General features: G+C 34.9%; 1 protein-coding gene across 1 annotated transcript in view; it reads right to left on the reverse strand.

The window, feature by feature from the left end:
• The window catches only part of MMP16 (matrix metallopeptidase 16), a 283955-nt gene that overhangs the window by 125854 nt on the left and 137152 nt on the right, over positions 1-20949 (reverse strand). The window contains exons 2-3 of the mRNA XM_042923584.1: positions 17676-17824; positions 7324-7446 (exon numbers count right to left, since the gene is read on the reverse strand). Of these exons, the coding sequence (XP_042779518.1) occupies positions 7324-7446; positions 17676-17824 (272 nt within the window). The remainder of the gene's footprint in view (positions 1-7323; positions 7447-17675; positions 17825-20949) is intronic.

The following is a 20949-nucleotide window of genomic DNA, read 5'->3' on the forward strand; positions in this document are numbered from 1 at the left end:
AGTTATATAATCTAACTTTCCAACCATTCCACAAATGGTCTCAAATTTCCCTGACAAGTGAATAAGTTGTTTGATTTATATGCTTCTGATGATGAAGACTTAGGATGAATGATTTAATTTTCCAACAGCTCAAAATATTAGGTTCTTCCGAAAGCCTTTAAGTATTTGAAAATAACTGGAATTTTCTCCTTTAAATAATTTTTTCCATCATCTTGAGAATCCTTGGCTCTAATATTGAGCTCTTTCTCATGCAGCCTGTTTTCAAGATCTCTTAGCATTTTGATTTCCTTTTTAAAGGTGTACTTTAATTTGCCAAGAAGCAGCTGGAAATGTGGTGGACCGAAGAGAAAAAGGATACATCAGGTAAAGGTTGGCCAGCAAAGCAAAGAGAAAAATTGGCATCATCACTGCTTTGGACACTTTGCTTTCTATCAATCTAATCTGTTCATTTCAATTCTTTTTTGAGCCATATGATGCTGTTGGCTCATAACGAGTTTGCCATCAAATAAAACCTAGTTCAACCACCCCCACTCCAACTGCTGGCTGCATTCTGTAAGGGCACATTTCAACTATCCTTTTAAAGAGTAATTTTTTTCCCTCAATAGAATATCTTGTATTTATTTTTCTAAATATAGTAATAAAAGTAGTAGTAAATGTTTATACAGTACTTACTTTACACAAGGCAACTTAACACCCTACATATACTAACTTTAAAATTTAAAATCCTTAGCTCTTGCCCTCAACTTTCTATAATTCTATTAAAATACTCTCAACAATTTCTGTTGTCTGGTGAATTAAAACAAGTTAAGACGGAGCGCCAGGCTGGCTTAGTCAGTTGAGCAACTGACTCTTGGATTTCAGCTCAGGTCATGATCTCACTGTTTGTGAGTTTGAGCCCTGTGTCGGACTCTACACTGACAGCGTGGAGCCTGCTTGGGATTCTCTCTCTCTCTCTCTCTCTCTCTCTCTCTCTCCCTCTCTGTCTCTCCGTTGCTCACTTGTGTGCATGCACTCTCTCTTCATCAAAATAAATAAACTTAAAAAAAAAGTTAAGATGATAGTTGGCATTTCCTAAGCACTATGTTTCAAGCACTGTCCTGAAGTGGGTTCTTCTGTTTGTCTGTCTGTTTTTTTGGGAGTTTTCCCCACCATCATCTGACTTAATTATCTCCTAGGTTTTATGATGTGGGTAGTGTTACAATACTCATTTTGCACACAGGGAGAATGAAGCTTAGAAGATAAAGTAGCTTGATTCTGGTCTTACAGGTAGCAAGTCAGAGCCAGGATTCAAATCTAGATCTTTCTTACTCCAAAATAGAACTCATAACCACATGATGAGTTTATCAATAACCTAGAAGTTTACAGGGATAGACACATAATTATTTTAGTATTCAAAACTGGCTGACACAGTTGTCAGTATAGGGACATAGCATAAACGGAATTATGATTAGTTCTTAACATGATGGCTCTTAAGTTTCTTTCTTTCTTTTTTTCTTAAACCAATGGTGTAAGTCAGTACCTAAGTACACACAGACAGTAAACAGGTACACTGTTAAGTTTGGAAATGAGATGAGAAAAAGGACACTACTTGAAATGAAAGCAATAAATACCAGTAGGCAGAGTTGTGTGTTTTGTAGTTCTAAAGTTGATTATGCACATTAATCCAATTAATATTTACTAATTTTATATGGTCTGGGGTAAGAATCTTATTTCATTGTTTTCCATATGGATAACAACTTATTACAGAAAAACTTAACAAGTAAAATAGCCCGTTCTTTCCCTAATGATCTACAAGGTCTTCTCTGACATAAATAAATTGAAGCCACAACCCCCAATTATATTTATAGATAGGGCCTTTAAAGAGGTAATTAAGGTTAAATGAAGTCACAAGATGGGGTCCTAATTTGGTTTGACTGGCATCCTTATAAGAAAAGAAAAAAAACAAAACAAAACAAAACAAAAAAATAGCAGAAATCTCCTTGTCTCTCCACACATGCACAGGAGAGGTAAGAGGAGGACACAATGAGAAGGTGGCTGTCTGAAAGCCAGAAAGAGAAACTTCACCAAAACTAACCTCGACAGCATGTTAATCTTGGACTTCCAGGCTCCAAATTTGGGGAAATTAAATTTCTGTTGCTTAAACTATCCAGGCTGTGGTATTTTGTGATGGCAGCCTGAGCAGACTAACACAGATTTAATGGACCAACTCCTTTGAAAGACACAATCTGTAAAAACTTACACAAAGAGAAACAGATAATCTGAACAGGACTACATCTATTACGCAGACTTAATAAAAAAAATTAATAACCTTAAAAACATGAAAAAAAAGAACGAGGCCCAAATGGTTGTATTGGGTCTATTAAACATTTTGTTAGAAGTCATACCAATTCTCTACAATCTCTTCCAGAAAACTGAAGTAGAGGAACACTTTCTAACCCATTCCATGAGGCTAGTACTCATGGAGTTAAGTAACCCAGATAAAGACTTTACAAGACAGAAAAACTACATATCAGTGTTACTCATGAACATACATGTAAAAATCCTCAACAAAAAATTAGCAAATCAAATCCAACAATGTGTAAGAAGAATTATTCACTATGACAAAGTGGGATTTACCCTACAGGCATGAGAAGCTGGTTCCACTGAAAATCACTTAATGTAATCCTTCACATTAAAAGGCTAAAGAAAAATCATATGATCATATCAATAGGTGCAGAAAAAGCAAAGAAAAGCAGTTCATAAAATCCAACACTCATTTATAATAAAAACTTCCAGCAAACTAGGAATAGAGGGAACTTCTTCAATTTGATAAACATCTAGAAAAAAGCTTACAGCTAACATCATACTTACTGATAAGGAACTAGATGCTTTTCTCCTAAAGACTGGGGAAAAGGCAATCATGTTTGCCTTCAGCACTCCTTGTCAACATTAGACTGACAGTCTCAGTTTTAAGACAAGAAAAGGAAATAAAAGACACACCGATTGGGAAGGAAAAATATAACTCTTTTTTTTCACGTGATATTATTCTCTGTATAAAATATCAAAGAATTAACAAAGTAATCCTGGACTAATGAGTGATTATAGCAAAATTGGAAGATACAAAGCTAGTATACAAAAGCCAATTGTTTTCCTATATATCAGTTACAAACATTTGGAATTTGCAATTAAAAACACAATACTGTAAACAGTACCAAAAATAAAAGGAATATTTAGGACTAAATCTATTAAAATATATGACTATGGTCTGAATATTTATCTCCCCTATAATTCATATATTGATATCCTAACCCCCAAAAATGATGGTAATAGAAGATGAGACCTTTGGGAGGTGCTTGAGGTCATGAGGGTGGTGCCTTCATAAATGGGATCAGTATCCCACAGAGATCTTAGCCCTTTTTGCCATGTGAAGATACATGTGAAGTCTGTGACTCACCCAACCTTACTGACTCCTTGATCTCAGACTTCCAGTCTCCAGAACTGTGAGCTGTAATTTTCTGCTGCTTATAAGCCATTCAATCTATGGTATGTTGTTATAGGCTCTCACTTGGACTACAGTTTATGCCTAAGATCTATATGAGTAAAAGTAAAAACAAACAAACAAACAAACAAAAACCTAACTGGGATTAAAGAAATCAAAGACCTAAATAAATGATGAGAGTTTCATGTTCATGAATATTAAGACTCGATGGTGTTAAGATATTAGTTCTTCCCAAATGATCTGTAGATTCAACACCATCACAATCAAAACCCTACCAATTTCTTTTGAAGGAACAGGCAAACTAATTCTAAACTTTGTATGGAAGAGTAAGAGACCCCAGAACACAAAACTGAAGAAGAATAAAGTCAGAAGACTGGCACTATCTGATATCAAGACTTAGTATAAAACTTCAGTAATCAAGACAGTGTGATATTGGTTTACAAATAAAAAGAAAGGACAGTGAAACAGAATAAAGAGCCTAGAAATTGACCCACACAGATAAGTCAACTGATCTTTGGCAAAGAGCAAAGGCAATGAAGAAAAAAATGGTCTTTTCATCACACGGTGCTGGAACTGAACTTCCACATGCACATAAAGTGAATCTAGACACTGACTTTACACTTTTAATAAAACCTAACTCAAAATTGATCATAGACCTAATTGAAAATGCAAAATTATTAAACTTTTAGAAGATAACATAGAAGGAAAACTAAGTGATCCTGGGTTTGGAAATTATATTTATTTATTTATTTAGTTAGTTAGTTAGTTTTTATTTGTTTTTGAGAGAGAGAGAGAGAGAGAGAGAGAGAGAGGCAGAGAGAGAGGGAGACACAGAATCTGAAGCAGGTTCCAGGCTCTGAGCTGTCAGCACAGCCCGACGCAGGGCTCAAACTCACAGACCAGGAGATCGTGACCTGAACCACAGTCAGATGCTTAATCAACTGAGCCACCCAGGTGCCCCTGGAAATGATATTTCTGATACAACACCAAAAGCACAATAAAAGAAAAAATAATTGATAAATTGGACTTTATTAAAATTAAAACTTTTGCTCTGCAAAAGACACTGTAAAAAGAATGAGAAGAAAGTCACAGACTAGGAGAACATACTGGAAAACATATCTGATAAAAGACTTGTATCTAAAATATATAAAGAACTCTTTTTAAAAAAAGCTCTTAAAACAGCAACTCAATTAAAAGTTAGTCAAAACAGGGCGTCTAGGTGGCTCAGTCGGTTGGGCTTCTGACTTCGCTTCAGGTCATGACCTCATGGTCTGTGAATTCGTGCTCCGTGTTGGGCTCTGTGCTGACAGCTCGGAGCCTGCTTCAGATTCTCTGTGTCCCCCTCTCTTTGCCCCTCCCCCACTGATGCTCTGTCTCTCTCAAAAATAAATAAATATTAAAAAGATTAAAAAAAAAACAAAAACATTAGTCGAAAGATCCAAACAGACATCTCACCAAAGAAGATGTACAGATGGTAAATAGCATATGAAAATATAATCAGTATAATGTATCATTAGGGAATTGCAAATTAAAACAGCAATCAGATCCCACGATACATCTATTAGAATGGTTACAATCCAAAATACTGACAACAGTAAATGCTGGTGAGGTTGGAGAGCAACAGGAACTTTAAATTATTACCGGGAGTAATGCCAAGGATAAGGACAGTTCAGCAGTTTCTTACAAAACTAACTATGGTCTTACCATATCATTAGCGATTTATACTCCTGGGTACTTATCCAAATGAATTGAAAATCTTTGCCCACATAGAAACATGCCCATGAATTTTTATGCCATCCTTATTCATAACTGCTCCAAACTGTATGCAACCAATAAGGCTCCAATAGGTGAATGGGTAAACACACAGTGGCCCATCCATACACAGAATATTACTCAGTAAGGAAAGAAATGAGCCATCAAGGCATGAAACAAGATGGAGGAACCTTAAATGCACATCGCTAAGTGCAAGAAGGCAGTCTGAAATGGCTATATACGTATGGTATGGTTCCAACTCTATGACACTCCAGAAAAGCAAAATTACAAAGAAATTAGAACAATCAGTAGTTTCTAGGGGTTATGGAGGAGAAGGGGGATGATGAAGTATAACACAATATTTTTAGAATACAATATAATAGAATAAAACTATTCTGATGATACTGTAATGCTGCTTGACATCATGCATTTGTCAAACCCATAAAACTACAGCACAAAGAGTGCACCCTACCGTAAGTGTGCACCTTAGTTAGAATTAACATACCAACACTGGCACAGCTATTGTATCAAACAGATCCCACTAATGCAAGATCTTAATAGAAGGAGAAACTATGAGTGTTTACACGAGGTGGTGGTGGGCAATGTAGTATATGGGAACTACTTGTATTATCTGCTGAACGTTTTTGTAAACCTAAAATTTATCTAAACATGAAATGTATTATTTTTTAAGTTAACCATATTCTTTAGGTATTTCTGAAAATTGTCTAGGGTTTATTCAGTGCTTTCTATATAGGAAGTGAAATAAACTGTAACTAACAATAGTTTTATTTCTTTAAAAATTCTTGTATCTTTTATTTCCTTACAACTTTAAGTAGCTGTGCAATGTTGTTAGATGCAGAGGTAGCAGGTATTTCTGTTCTTGTTGTCCCTTAAGGAACTCTTCTAACACTTCACATTTACTACATGGGCTTGACTTAAGACTGCTTCCTCCTTGATTTCTCTTATCTGCAGAAGTAACTGGAATAGGTTGCACAAAATTCTAGGAGCATGCTATCTGGGAGGATTAGCGAAAGAATATAAAATAACACTGAAAAGTGTTCTCAAAATAACTAAAATAAGTTCAAATGGCACAAACCAGATGTATTGGTAGAAAATCTATATACTGAGGCTTAAATTTTATCTTTAAGTGTACGAGAAGGGTTATTTATACAAAGAATGAGAATTATAAATGTCTTTCTTTTATTCATGTAACTCCTGGCATCCTACCCTCCCCTTGAAGTGTCCTGCCCTTCCTTGCCCTTTAGTCTAACAAGTTCTTTCTCTTCCTGTGGTGGTTAGCTGAAAGGCCATTTCTTTAGGAAGACCTTTTCTGGTTTTCTAGAATGGGTTAGACGGCCCTGTTTTTATAAGTTTCTCTTCCTTCCCTTTCATAACAGGCATCACATTTATATGATTGATGAATTTATCCACAGGACTGCAAATTCCAAAAGAACGAATGGAGACCCGTGTTCTACTTATTTCTATAACCACAGGGCCTAGAATTGTTTTTGTTCAAACACAGACCCAATAGACAGTTGTTCAATGAATTAATGAATAACTAGAAACATCTCTGTTAGCAGCAATGGTCACTCCAGGATGGAAGACACTGGCATCCCTTCGGCGTCCTTCAGTAGAGACAAAACAAGAAACGATGATCCAACTGCACTGTTCCCAAAAAGATAGAAAGTAAAATGTTTGGACTGATACTAAAAGCTAATTAATAGAGTCAAAGACATTTTGCTTCAAAGACAATTATTTGTAAACTTTATTATTTGATTACTTTTTAGATTATGAATCCTTATTAAAGAATGTCAATGTGTAAAATATTCATCTCAGAGTTGCTCAGGATTTGGTACTTTCAAGAAGCTTGAAGACATAGTTTACAAAAAAGATCTAGAATTTAAGAAATGTTTACAAGGACTCCAAATGGCCAATTTATTCTCTTCTTGATTGCAGGTCTCAGTTCCCTATGTCAACATCATATTCCTATATGTTACCATGTGGTCAATGTGCATAAGATGGCCAACAAAATGTCAAAATAAATGGTTGTGAAAAAATGGAAAAAAACAGTAATTCCTCATTAGTTCTCATACCTGTAAGTGATGTGTTTGTGCTGCCACTTCTGTCCTGTTAATGCATATCGCTTTCGACGAATATTAAATTTGGAGCTACCTCTTGTCTGGTCAGGTACGCCACATCGAGGCTTCTTCATCCAGCTGCAAAAAGCAGGGTTTTCCGGTTAGTTACCAACAACTCTCATCATTCATTTCAAAAGGAAATCAGTTGGGAAGTTAACCAATGACAGTGATGATGAAAATGGGAAAACCTAAAGAAGAAAATTGTCAATTTTCATGCAGTTTGAACCCAAGTAGAAAGCATTATTTTTTCCCCTGAATGATCAAGAATCGTTGGTTTTGAACTCAGCTCTCTTAGATATTTTTTGTCTCTCTAATTTACTTTGAGCTTACTATAGACTGAAGTCCTCTTAAGCTTCTAACTAAAATCTGTTTTTAACAAGATCTGTGATCTTGGGCAAGTCATTAATCCCTAGTCTCATTCATAGAATGAGACTTTAAAAAACAAATTTTCACTAAGGTGTCTTCCAACTTGAACATTCAACAATTTTTAAAATCTATTAAATAACCCTAAATTTCAGGATTCAAGAAGGTATATGCTATTCTCTCTTCCAGCTTACATAGAAGTAAACTGTTTAAATAACATTTGCCTTTCTCGAATTTTTCTTTTTACTTTGCTCATTATCCCAATTTCTAAGCAACATCCATTTGCTTTAAATTAGTAATAACTAAATTCAATGATTAATTTTTTTTTCTGGATATGAGGTTTAATATCACACAAATAAGGTTTAACATAATTATCTTAGGAAAATGACATGCTTTTTGATTTACTAATTTTTTAACACTTATACAAGATACAGTTGTGTAACTTTTCTAAGAGTCTCTTTTTACCATTGTCCTGTTTTCTATGTAGTCTTGCTTCTTATCTAAAAAGAAAGATTATCATGATTTTGAGAAGTGTTTCTTTAGTGACTCAAAAAATGGCTTTACCATTCATTAACACATTTAATTTATCAATTGCAAAGCTAAAGCAGAGTTCACGGTGCTACATGCTTCAGCAAGTAGAAATGAGAAAAGAATCAATTTTCGTTGTATTTCACCAAATACTTTATAATTTCTATACTCTTTAAATGGAAAATAATTGACTGGAGAGATGACTATCAAAAGATGTCCATTTGGGGAAAATGAAAGAATAGTTTACATGTTACATGGATAAATCAGCTAATCAGTGCTTATAATAATGACTTCATGCAACAATGAAATCATGACTTCTGCTTTTTAAGAAAGATGACAATTTTCCAGTAAGCACTGAAAAAAGTTTCCCTCTCTCTCTCTCTCTTTTTTTCCTAGTAATAATGTAGACATTGCAATTATCAGACTTCACAAATTCCATCCTAGTCTAAAACGCATTGTGGAGTTACTTCAGAAATCTCTCTTTCCCTTTATTAAAGTCTCCAAACTCCTAAGAGGTGATATGGCCCTTAGGGATCAAACTCTGTAGAGTGGAGAATGGAGATCTTCTACTTTTAAATAATATTCCCAGAGCATTCCTAAACCAGTTTTTTTGAGACATATTTCACTAGCCTGTAAAACCCTCAAGGGCAGGGCATCTGTATAATCCTGGTACCTGGTACAAACCCCGGAATATAAAAGATATTCAATGAATAAATGGATAGGGAAACATTGTAATTTTTAATGAAAAATTATTAATTTTTATTACATATTATAGGGCATAGATATAGATTTAACATGGAAATATTAAGCATTAATGGTGGGTTTATTATGATAAGTGGCTTTTATATATGGATATTTCATTAATTATACTCTCAGCAAAAATTATAATATTCCTAAGGCAGGTATTTATGCTTACTTATCTCACTGAAAGTACTAACAGAATAAACAATATATAATTATTAAATATGAGTAAATTTACCAAATGCGGGAAGTGGTTACATTTACATTTTGCTAAGAAAAATATTTAAGTTCTCACTCTGGGAAGAGAAATAATTTTGAAATGGATAAGGGGATAAAATTTCACAAAATGGTGTTACCTATTATCAGGATAAAATGTATTGTCAATGAGGATATATTGTTTAAAATTACCTTAGTAATCAATAAAATTAAAAGATGAAGTTAACAATTGAAAAGAAAATTAAATTTACTGATATAAATTTCCATTTTAAGTTATTCATATGTTGGATCTAGTAAAATTTTTCTCAGTGAAGCATTGCATCTTCCAAAGGATAGGGTTTTTATGGATGAGTATTAAATTTTTGGGCTGAAAGATATCTCTGCTGAATTCTTTATATGTTTCTTAGGCTTTTGCCCATTAAATATATTTTTTTTCTTATGTTCCAACTACTAGTTACATTTATTTACTCATTCCATCCTTATTCATTCATCTTATAATATTTTTCAGCTTTCACAACATGTTATGAGATATAAAGAAAAAGTGTGGCTGAAAAGATAAACAAGGCAAAAGGCCCTTGTTGAGTTTACAGTCTATAGGAAGGACATCCATGATTAAAAAAAAAAATACTATATAACAGGTTAAGAGCTGTAACATTTCTTCCAAGATACCCTGTCATTATTTCTAATTTTACATGTAATAAAAAATTATAATTTTCTTACCCCAGATCTGTACCAATTCCTCTGATGCCTTATTTCAGCCAAAAGTCTTAACCTCCTTCTAATGCCCAAGCTAATACCTAGGTAATATCCACCACTGCCCTTTCCTCAGTCTCCTCTAATCAATCAGGAGGCTGTCTCTCTTGTTTCCAAATTTCTTTCTCTCTCGCTGTCTAAAAGCTTTCCTTCTTGCTCCTAAAGATAAATCTTTCCAGAGCACAGAAGTTTTCTCTACATGCTCTGGGCATGAAATGCTTATATAGAAAGAATCTGATTCAGGCCTACTTAGGGAGGATACCCTGTCCCCCTACTTCCCAAGATCCATTCAGGTTACTAAAGAAGTAAACTTCTTTCTACCTTTCTATGTAGTGACGTCTGTCTGGAATAACTTTTTCTCTCTTTTCACACTGAGAATCCTAAACATCCTTCATTATGCAACTCATATAGGTACAGTTTACAATCGCAACACAGCATGGATTATACTCTGTATTCTGATTTGTGTCTCTATTGTCCGCCGTCCTGAGTCAGGGCAGAGAGCCAGGTATGGGGCCAACACCCAGTAAAGTCTCCAATAAGGAACATGAAGCAAATAGATTGAGTCTGCGTATCTTTTTTGCACATGGTGATCTCCCTACTATCCATGTTGCTTGAAGACTTTGTAACTCTTTCCAGGTCTGTGCCTTGAGCAAATGCTTACTGCATGGACATTGTGTACATACTTTTATATAAAACCAAATCATAAAGTAGATAACTTAAGTGTAAGAAATAAACATAAGAACAGGAATGATCTAATACCAATCAGTAATTTAATGCAAAGAAGTCCTAATAAAGGTTGGTCAGGTTGAGAACACTCTATGTTAACTTCATCAATATTTGTATCCAAATATTCTAGCAAAGAGATATTGGCAGGTATTATATACTAAAATTTGTAAAATCCCCCAAATATGATTGAAGCACATCAAGCCACTGAATAAGACACACAGTATCTCAGCTAAATTGGTCTTCAGGTTTCTTATGTGACTCCAAACATTTAAATTATTCTTTAATCTCATAAGCAGTCAGGTTCTTTCTACTACAATTTTTAAAGTTCTTTGTGGATAAAAATAACGATTAACATTTAACAGTACTCACCAAGAAATTAAATGTCTAATACTAATGGTAAAATTGGCATGTTAATATTGTTATTCAGGTCGAGACTGGCACTGGGATTTATTTCTATATATCATGTACCAAGTGTTAGTTGCATTCATATATGAATTTGATAAACCCCATAATAACATGAGAATGCAAAACTCTAAACGTACAAGTGGAACAGATTGGATTAATAGTTTCACGTAAGGTAACAGCTATATCACAAGAAAGAAACATGGGTTGAAGAGAGCCTATGTGTATGCAAACACACGTGCACACTATTTTCAAACAGTGCTTTTTTTGGTGAAAGTGCCATTGCTAAAACATACTTATTTTTTCTGTGTGTCAACACACAGCTCATACACATGTGCTTCATTACGGACTCATTTGCTAAAAATTTTAAGTTGGTATTCCAAAGCAAAGACATGAGAATGGGTACTGGGGGAGAGAGGGAGCCACAAGAAAGTTATTTGGCACTTACAAGGTGTAAATAATAGTACCTCCTCAGTTTTCATAAATATAATATTGATTTTCAGTATTGATTTAATTGTTTAGAACCGAGAACATTTTTCAATTAGTTGCATAGATCATTAATGGCTTTATTTAAATTAGCTTAACTTAAAAAGGAAAAATATCTAAAATCAGTGCTCTTGAAAGGAGTTATAGGGGCGCCTGGGTGGCTCAGTGGGTTGAGCACCTGACTCTTGATTTCAGCTCAGGTCATGATCCCAGGGTCGTGGGAATGAGCCCTGTGTCGGGCTCTGCAGCTGGGCATGGGGCCTGCTTAAGACTGTCTTCTCTCCCTTTCCTTCTGCCCCTCTTCCCTGCTTGCTGTCTCTCTCTCTCTGAAAGAAAGAAAGAAAGAAAGAAAGAAAGAAAGAAAGAAAAGAAAAAAGAGAAAAAAAGAGAAAAGAAAAGAAAAGAAAAGAAAAGAAAAGAAAAGAAAAGAAAAGAAAAGAAAAGAAAAGAAGGAGCTATATTGTAAAAGTGAGGAGCAGAGATCCTAGAGCTAGACTGCTACGGTTCCTACCTTACCTCCACCAACTCACCTGCCCCGTGACATTGGTCAGACTACTGTCTCTATTTCTCCACTTCCTCATCTACAAACTGGAAGTGATAATATTATTGAGTAAATGTGAGGATTAAATTAGTTAAATCATGTAAAACACTTAGAACAGTGCCTGGCAAATAGTAACTGCTATGATTATTAACTTATAATAATTATTATTTTACAAATATCAGGAAGTGGCTGTACTCGTAGAAGCAACAGCAGTAGCAGTCAACTGATATCAACATGTTTCAGTTCGCCTTAACCTATGTGTTAACGTACTTAGTTATTCAAAACAGGGATATCCTGGGGTTTCGATAATACAGATACCAACAGATACTTTATTTTATGAAAATAAAGTAGCCACAAACTTCTAAACAAATTTGTATATAGTAATAAGAGTCACTATATACGAGACAGTGTTCACTGCTTCACTGGTTTCAGTAATTTTTTTTCAATGAGTTGGGTATTCAAGTCACCCACATGACTTGAATATATAGGGCCACCCACATGACTCTGAATGATGCCTTCAAGTTTAATCCACACAACTGGTGGCCCTGTAGTGGGGCTGCAGGAAGATGGCACTTCAATAAAATACATGCAATTGGAATGGTGTCCCTTGGAGTAGGGATTTGTACCACACAGTGACTGTGCACACATATTTACTTTTACCATGAGAAGAGCAGCCACTCACAAAATTATATTTTGTGACTTACAAATTAGTAAGGTAAGAACAAGGTTCATCCGCATCATATAGTTAACAGTTTTCGGTTCCGGGCTTTTCCATGTCGAATGAAAGGTAAGAGTAGCATCTACTATTTATAGTTGTCTTCAAAAGATCATTTTACATATTTTTAAATACGCTTATTTTTATTAGTTTATTTATTTAAAAAAAGTGTTTTTAATGCTTATTTATTTTTGAGAGAGAGTGACAGAGAGTGAACAGGGGAGGGGCAGAGAGCAAGGGAGACACACACTCCAAAACAGGTTCCAGGCTCTGAGCTGTCAGCACAGAGCCCGACGCAGGGCTTGAACTCAGAACTGAGATCATGACCTGAGCCGAAGTCAGGCACTTAATCAGACTGAGACACCCAGGCGCCCCTTATTTTCATTACTTTAAAAATCCTTAGATATTGTTTGTCCTCAGACAATCAAGTCCAGGAATTGTGAAGATTTTTTTAAAAGTAAATTAACTTAGGGTTCAAAATGTAGGTATGCTGATTTAGCTATCAACTATCCTTAGGGAGTTACCAAAAAAGGGATTGGTCCATCTTATAATGTTATACTGATTGAGTACCATTGTTATATTCAGAAATAAAAAAAAAAGAAATTTAATTACTGATGAACCTATCTTGTATATGTAGATTGAAAGGGAGTCTTAACTTGATAATTTAGACAAATGAGTAAAAATCATGAAACATATTGAAAATTAAGCCCCAAAGCTTATGGTTCTTGATATATCTAAATAAATATTTCAATTCTCAAATTAGGAGAATTCAAATACCACTGTAGTTTCATAAAAATTATTTGAAAAAAGCTACATATTCAGTCTTAAATTCATTTTAATTAAGATCCCTTTCTTTGCATGATTTAAATAAATTAGAATTACTCAGATCATCTAATATTTATGTATTCATGTATATATGTATATATGTGTGTGTGTGTGTTCATATATGTGTATATATGTGTATGCATATATGTGGAGAGAAATAAAAAAGGTCACCTTAAAATCATACTTCATTAACCATACTTCAATGCATGATACTGTGCACACATAAGAGATGAATTAAAATTTAAAAATACCTACCATTAATATTGCAAAAACACATTAGACTCATTTTCATTATTGCCTTGCTAGCTTTTTCTTTCCTTGCTTAATATAATCTTTTTTTACGCATAACATAAATTGCTTCACTTATTAAGGAATTTAAGTGAGTTTGCTTACAAAAATTAGCTAAGCAACCCAAAATTTAAAAGAACCATTGCAACATACGATTATGAGCTCATTTTGGGGTGGGGGAATAAGTATTCATTACTATCTCTCCAACACCAATGAAAACTAACATAAAAGCAATATGCCATTTAGGGAATACTTAAATCTGTTGCTTAAAAATGGTTAATTCCTTCAACATAATATAGGGATTACCACAATTGTATCTTTACTTTTAATTAACCATGAATTCTAGATTGAATACACCAAATGATGTCTGACAAAGGAGGACATAATTATTTAATATAAAACAATTGATCTTGACAAGAGCCTAAAATTAGATAAAAGTTTATAGCATCTGAAAATGAATCCTAAGACATTATTTTAATACTGAGGAGTAATTTTAGGTCTATAATTGTAGTCCATATTTTACGTAATAAGGTTTAGATAAAAATTCATACTTTATAATTTGACCATGTAAAATAACAGAGTACAATTTCAGCATGGATTGTTATTACACATTCATTTGAGATTACAGAAGCACAGACAATTGCTTAAGTAGCATGATTATAGGGTTTATACTTACAAAAATAGTACATTATTTGAGCTGAGTACCCTGAGCAACAACATGTCACGAGTGGAGATACATCAGTGGAAAAAAACCAGACAGGAGGCCAATGAAGCCACAGGGTTTCTAGTCTGAGTGACAATGGAAGTGCCATAAAGGACAAAAGAAGCATGGCAGTCTAGGAAGGGACGATGATGAGGGTTTAACGAGGCTTTGGTGGACTCACCTAGGAATAACACTCTATGTAAAGGAAAAGATGCAGTTCCGATTCGAAAAAAAGAAGAAAAAACTAAATTAGAACAAAGTTTGGTTAAAGAAAACAGACCAAAACACTGGTTGTGTTTAAGTTAAGGGTTACCTATAGAGTTGATCTTTTCTCTACAATGCTATAATTCACAAAAATGCTACTGTAACTCCTACACATTGACACAATCATTTCTCCCGGTCTGGAATTTAAGCCACTGTGTGGCAGAAAAAGACCACTGTCCTTCTCTCCACCCTTGCATTTTGCGTTGTCCTGCCAAAGATCAACTGAAAACTGTTCAGATCCTTTGAACACAAGGGGCCAAAATAAATCCTGCACACATTCTTCTTCTATCATCTCCTGACAAAGACTTTTTTCCCAGCTATCTCAGGTTTGATTTAGGAAATCAAACCTATCTATCTTGAGTCCTTCCAATGACCAGCAGGAGCTCTCAAAACTCACAGGAAACACAGATGCCACTTTCCGCAGAACTCTGTTTTCTGAATTTTGTTTTATTTTATTAAAAAAAAAATTTTTTAACGTTTATTATTTTTGAGAGACAGAGTGAGACAGAATGTGAGCGGGGAGGGGCAGAGAGAGAGAGAGGAAGACAGAGAATCCGAAGCAGGCTCCAGGCTCTGGGCTGTCAGCACAGAGCCCGATGCGGGGCTCACACCCACGAACCACGAGATCATGACCTGAACAGAAATCAAGAGTCAGATGCTTAACTGACAGAACCACCCAGGTGCTCCTACTTTCTGAATTTTAATATCTAGTAGTAAGCAGAATCAAAGGAGTTTGTTTCCCAAGTTCTCAATTTATTGTTATTTTTTTAAAGTTTATTTATTTTGCGAGAGAATGCATACACACGCTAGCAAGGGAGGGGCAGAGAGAATCCCAAGCAGGCCTCAGGCCCAGCATGGACCCAAGAGGTGATCCATCTCACAACAGTGAGATCATGACCTGAGTGAAACCAAGAGTCTGAGGCTTAAATGACTGAGCCACCCAGGTGCCCCATCAATTTATTGTGTTTTTAAAAACTGTGTCATCCATTCCAGGAAAGTGGATCAGAAGACAACAGCCCTGCGTGAGGGAGCAAAAAAGCTGTCCAGGGCACTTTGTAAAATGTTGGGATTAAAAGTATAATTTAAATGGAATTCTCTACTATACACAGCAATAAAATGCAGGATTTGCTGGTTTTGCTTATTAATAGGCTATATTTAAAATTAATTTACAACTTTAATTAAAATTAATTTAAATCTGTATTTATTTAGGACACTATTAAGGGAGAATTGCAATGAACAGAGGGCAGCAGGTTCAAAATATCCAAGTCTATTCCCAATATTGATAACAAGATTCTCATTCTTACAGAATGCACTACATTAATTCTTGGTTCTATTTTCCCAGATGTATACCAAAGTTAATATTTATGTATCTCTTAAAATGCTAGCAGAGGTAATACATTTATTTTTCCAAACTGCTTTGACATTTAATCTTCAAGCCTTTTATTATGTGCTTTCCCGGTCTTGAGGAAATAGAAATAGTATGACTAATATAATGATGTAAGTATTAGAAGGCCAAAATAATTTTTAAATCATATATTTAATTAGTTTAATATGTGAAAATTATACATACCTGAGCACAGATATTTCAGGTATTTAAGGTTTAAAAAGAAAAATAAATGTGTCATTTCTCAAGGTCCACAGCATGGAATAGTAGAAAGCCTTCCAACCAAACATTAAAAGGTCTGGATTCTGTAACTACTCTGGATTTCACCTAGCCTTTGACTTTCTGTTTCCTTATTTGAAAAAGTAGACAGAGGAAAAAAAAAAATGTATCCTTGTCTTCCCTACTGTGGAGGGCTGATGTATGATGATCATATTAAATGATGAAGTAGATTTACTTTGTGAGTATCAAGGACTCAATAAACACAAATGATTCTTCCCTGCACTGAAAGAATTAATCACTTCCTCCTTTGCTGTCCAAAAAACAATAATGCTGTTTCATAATGTTACAGAACTCACAGTGTACCTGTGGTAAGATTATTTGTGGTTATGTCTAGCTACACAGTTAACTTGAAGTTCCTCTGAACAAGAGAGTCTGTCTTCTGAATCTCTATATGCCTCTTTCACCTTTGAAATGCCCACTAATGAGTTATTGGTTGGATAAATAAATTAACAAATGACTGATGACTCAGTCAATAAAATAACAAATCCCATTAAGGAGTTAAAAACAAGCCATTTGCTAGTAAAAAACTGAAGGAAAAGACTTGCAGTAAACCTCTCCTTGATTGAACTCATGTAGAGAGAATTGCCACTGATAGGAAGCTAATAAACTGTTAACTGGTTCTCTGACACCCTTACCCCTATTCCTCCAAAAAAAAGCCCTTATTTGTATTGTTTCCCACTTTCCTTAGTGTCAATATTTCTACTTTGGTCAATTTCAAGCTACTGAGATGATGTTACTTAACAGGGAAGAGATGTGTACAATAAGTCCTCATCAACACCACAAGCCGGTTCCAACACAACAGTGCCTGTAGCTCTTGTAATGACTTCAACTGTACATTGACTTTGACTCTCATTGTTTCTTTCCTTTCTTCCCCCCTATTTTGAAACTGTGTTGCAAAAGTCAGGGGAGTAAATTGGGCTTTGACAAACCTGACATCATAGGGGAGTAGAGTTAACACAGTTCAAATTCCAAGGAAAAGAGACATGAGACAAATTGCTACACTCGTGGTTGGTGGAATTCACTTAAACTTTATCCGACTACTTAGTTGGGCTCAAGGACCAAAAAAAGTGAGAGTGTGGATGCCATTACTTACTCAATTGTGTTTCTGTCCACTTTTCCTGTCATGTTAATGCCATAGAACTGCTGCATGGCAGCTAAGGCGGCCTGCATGGTCTCCGCAGAGCGCAGCACCGACATTCTGGGGTCAGTTGGTGGAAGGTAGCCGTACTTTTGTAACCAAACCTGCAACAACAAGTACAGTTCCTTTTAGATCAACTTCACAATGTAACAATATTTTATGGTAATTAAGTTATGTCCCTAGTGGATCCTTAAGCTTTATTTCCTCTACAAGGGCATATATTATTTTAGTGTTTCATCACTTTCTAACACATATTCTGTAGTTTGTTTTAATATACTTTCAGTGACTGTAATGGGTCTTTGTAACACATCTACAAAAAAATAATCATCTGTTTAAAGCTTATTGCTTATAAGGAACTATACTACACACTGGATAAAAAATAAGATCACCTCTGCCCTCTAGGAATTCAACTTCCCAAAATAAAGGATGATATTTTTTCAACAACATGACCCCAGTGAACATCTCTGCTGGAAGGGGAAGTTAATGTGCATATGTCACATCTAAAATGTCACTTTTCTGAACAACTGACCAAGAACCACAGCCATCATGAGTAGCATCATCAATATAGACCATATTATTCTGTCAAGACATTTGGATATAAATTCATGCAATTGATCTATTCAATGTAGTCAGATGTCTTCAAGGGTAGGTAAATGTTTCTCATGTGAAGAATATTCTTTCCTTTATTTAAGATGACTCACTTCAATCCAAATAATGTAAGTGACCAAAGGTCTCACATACAGATGAAGTCAGACCATCTGGTTTGGCCCTCTCTTTAAGGATCTCATGATTTTTATTCTCCTCTTCCCCAAAGAAGAGAGATTTGTGTGGCTACTGAGGGAAACATGTCAGAGTTGAGCTCATATCCCAATCGTGATTATAGTAACAAACAAGTCATTCATTTAAGGTTATATTTTAAAAATAACGTAAAACTTGAGGGATTTGGGGAAAAGTAATCTTCGCCAGAGAGAAGATGCTTTCTAGTTCTACAATTCAATGCATTCATTTTAAATGCACAATCGTATGTTCAGCTCATATCCTATCCTTCTGTCCCTTACCTAAATCTTCCATGGGGCACTAAGATTTCTTGAAGTGCAGTGAACTGCCCGTCAGATTGAGAAAGGCCAAGTAATTCTGGCTGTGGCACAGAATAGAAGCTGTGCCATTTAATGGAAGGTATTCACCAGTATGCATTTCCCTCCCTACCTGGGTCTATTCATCATGCAAATGATGATCCTATAAAGCTACAGCTTTTCTCCAATACCTGATATACCTCCTTTATGACCTGACAACTAAACACAGGAGAGCTATTTTCTCAGTGAAAATAAACAGTAATTATATAAGTTAAATTTCACCAAAAGAAACTGATATTAAATATACCAAAGTCTCAGCATGTGAAACACAAGGTGGAATGTTTTACAGTATTTCCAAGAAAAAGATCCCTCCAAAAGTTCAGTACTATAATCACAACCCTTTCAAAATAAAATAAAACATTTATTCCAAACCTATTTAAGAGATTAACAATGCATCACTGTCAGGAAGGTTTATTGTTGAAACTCCATCTAGTAAACTCATCTACCACATAGTGAAAACATGCCAAGACACTCCTCTCATCTAATCTGTAATGAATAGGCTTCCAGGGAAGACACATATATTCAGTTACCTAGTCAACAGTGTTGCAGTCTGAAATAGATTCCATTTTTTTTTTTCTGAATGAAGGAGACAAGATTTCACTGGCATTGTATCATTTACTAGAAAACTCAATACCTATTGTCATGCAATTTCCCCCAAATTAGAAGATTTCATCTTGATTGTTAACAGTATACATGCACTAATATTCTGAAACTGAACTGCTTTTTTCCATAATACTTTGTTTGCATTTATTTCTTACTTGCTAGAAAGCTGACTTGTTGCTAGGTTACTCATGGGTGCTAAGCTACTGACAACCACGTTTATGGTGATAGCAAAAAGAAAACTGTTAATAATAAACCCTATGATTTATATAGAAAAACTATAAAAATATATAAATTTGCAATGGATAATGAGAAAAATATATTACAAAAATACATATTGATTTATGCCTTACCCTCTCAAACAAATGAGTTAGAAGAATAAAAAGAAATTGTGATTTTTCTTCAAATTCTTTTATATTATGTCATTTATCACAAAAGTCAGTTTTTCTAAATGACTGAGAAGTGAATAATTCTTTTTAATTGTAAGATATCAGAAAATCTATGGGACCCACCATTTTATAGTCAAAGTTTATTTATTTTTTTTTGTTTGATAACTCAATGTCATTGAGCTTACCATCATTAATAGCAATATACATGTATCATTGTCATTTGTTAATCAAGAAATCTTCTCTGACATCATCAAGAATTGACCAGGGGGTACCTGGGTGGCTCAGAGGGTTAAGCGTTTGACTTTGGCTCAGGTCATGATTTCATTGTTCATGGGTTGGAGCCCTGAGTTGGCCTCTGTGCTGACAGCTCAGAGCCTGGAGCCTGCTTCAGACTCTGTATCTCCCTCTCTCTCTGCCCCTCCCCCACTCATGCCATGTCTCTCTCTCTCTCTCTCTCTCAAAAATAATAGAAACATTGAAAAAATTTTTTTAATTGACCAGGAATAATTCTCAATGGAAACTTGCAATCCATCCTTCCACAAAACAGTGGAAAATCAAGCATATTGGTGTCATGTTAGAGTATGAAACCAGCAAGCCTTCAATAGCATTTCTTATTAAAACTGCTGTGGACAATTTTACTCTAGGTGGATATAAAAAGCAAGTAATTATACCTACAATGACTTACAGTATTAATTTGATTCACAGTGTTTCTTTATGTTCATAATACTCAATATGGAAACTGCAGGTGAAAACAAATACTTGCTTAAATAATCTTTTAATCACGCAGAGTACAGTCTCTTGAGTTAGGTTTGGTCTTATACTATTTCCTTTAAGCTGTCCACAGAATTCTGAGGATCTGATCATGTTTGGTATGATAGAGAAAAAAATCTGTAAGTAAGATGCTAATGCTCCTTGGAGGAGACGAAGTTGGGCAACATGGTGATATAAAACTGACCAAATACAAGGTGGACCGTGCAGTCAGCATCAGTGGTAGAAACCATGATGGCCAAAATCTATAGTGCTTTGTAAACACTGACTCTTAAATTACCAGTGAATGAAGATCAGGTACAAACAGTGAGGATCAGATTCAAACACTGGTCCATAATC

The sequence above is a fragment of the Panthera leo genome, chromosome F2 (assembly GCF_018350215.1).
Source record: "Panthera leo isolate Ple1 chromosome F2, P.leo_Ple1_pat1.1, whole genome shotgun sequence".
In the NCBI taxonomy this organism is placed as follows: Eukaryota; Metazoa; Chordata; class Mammalia; order Carnivora; family Felidae; genus Panthera; species Panthera leo.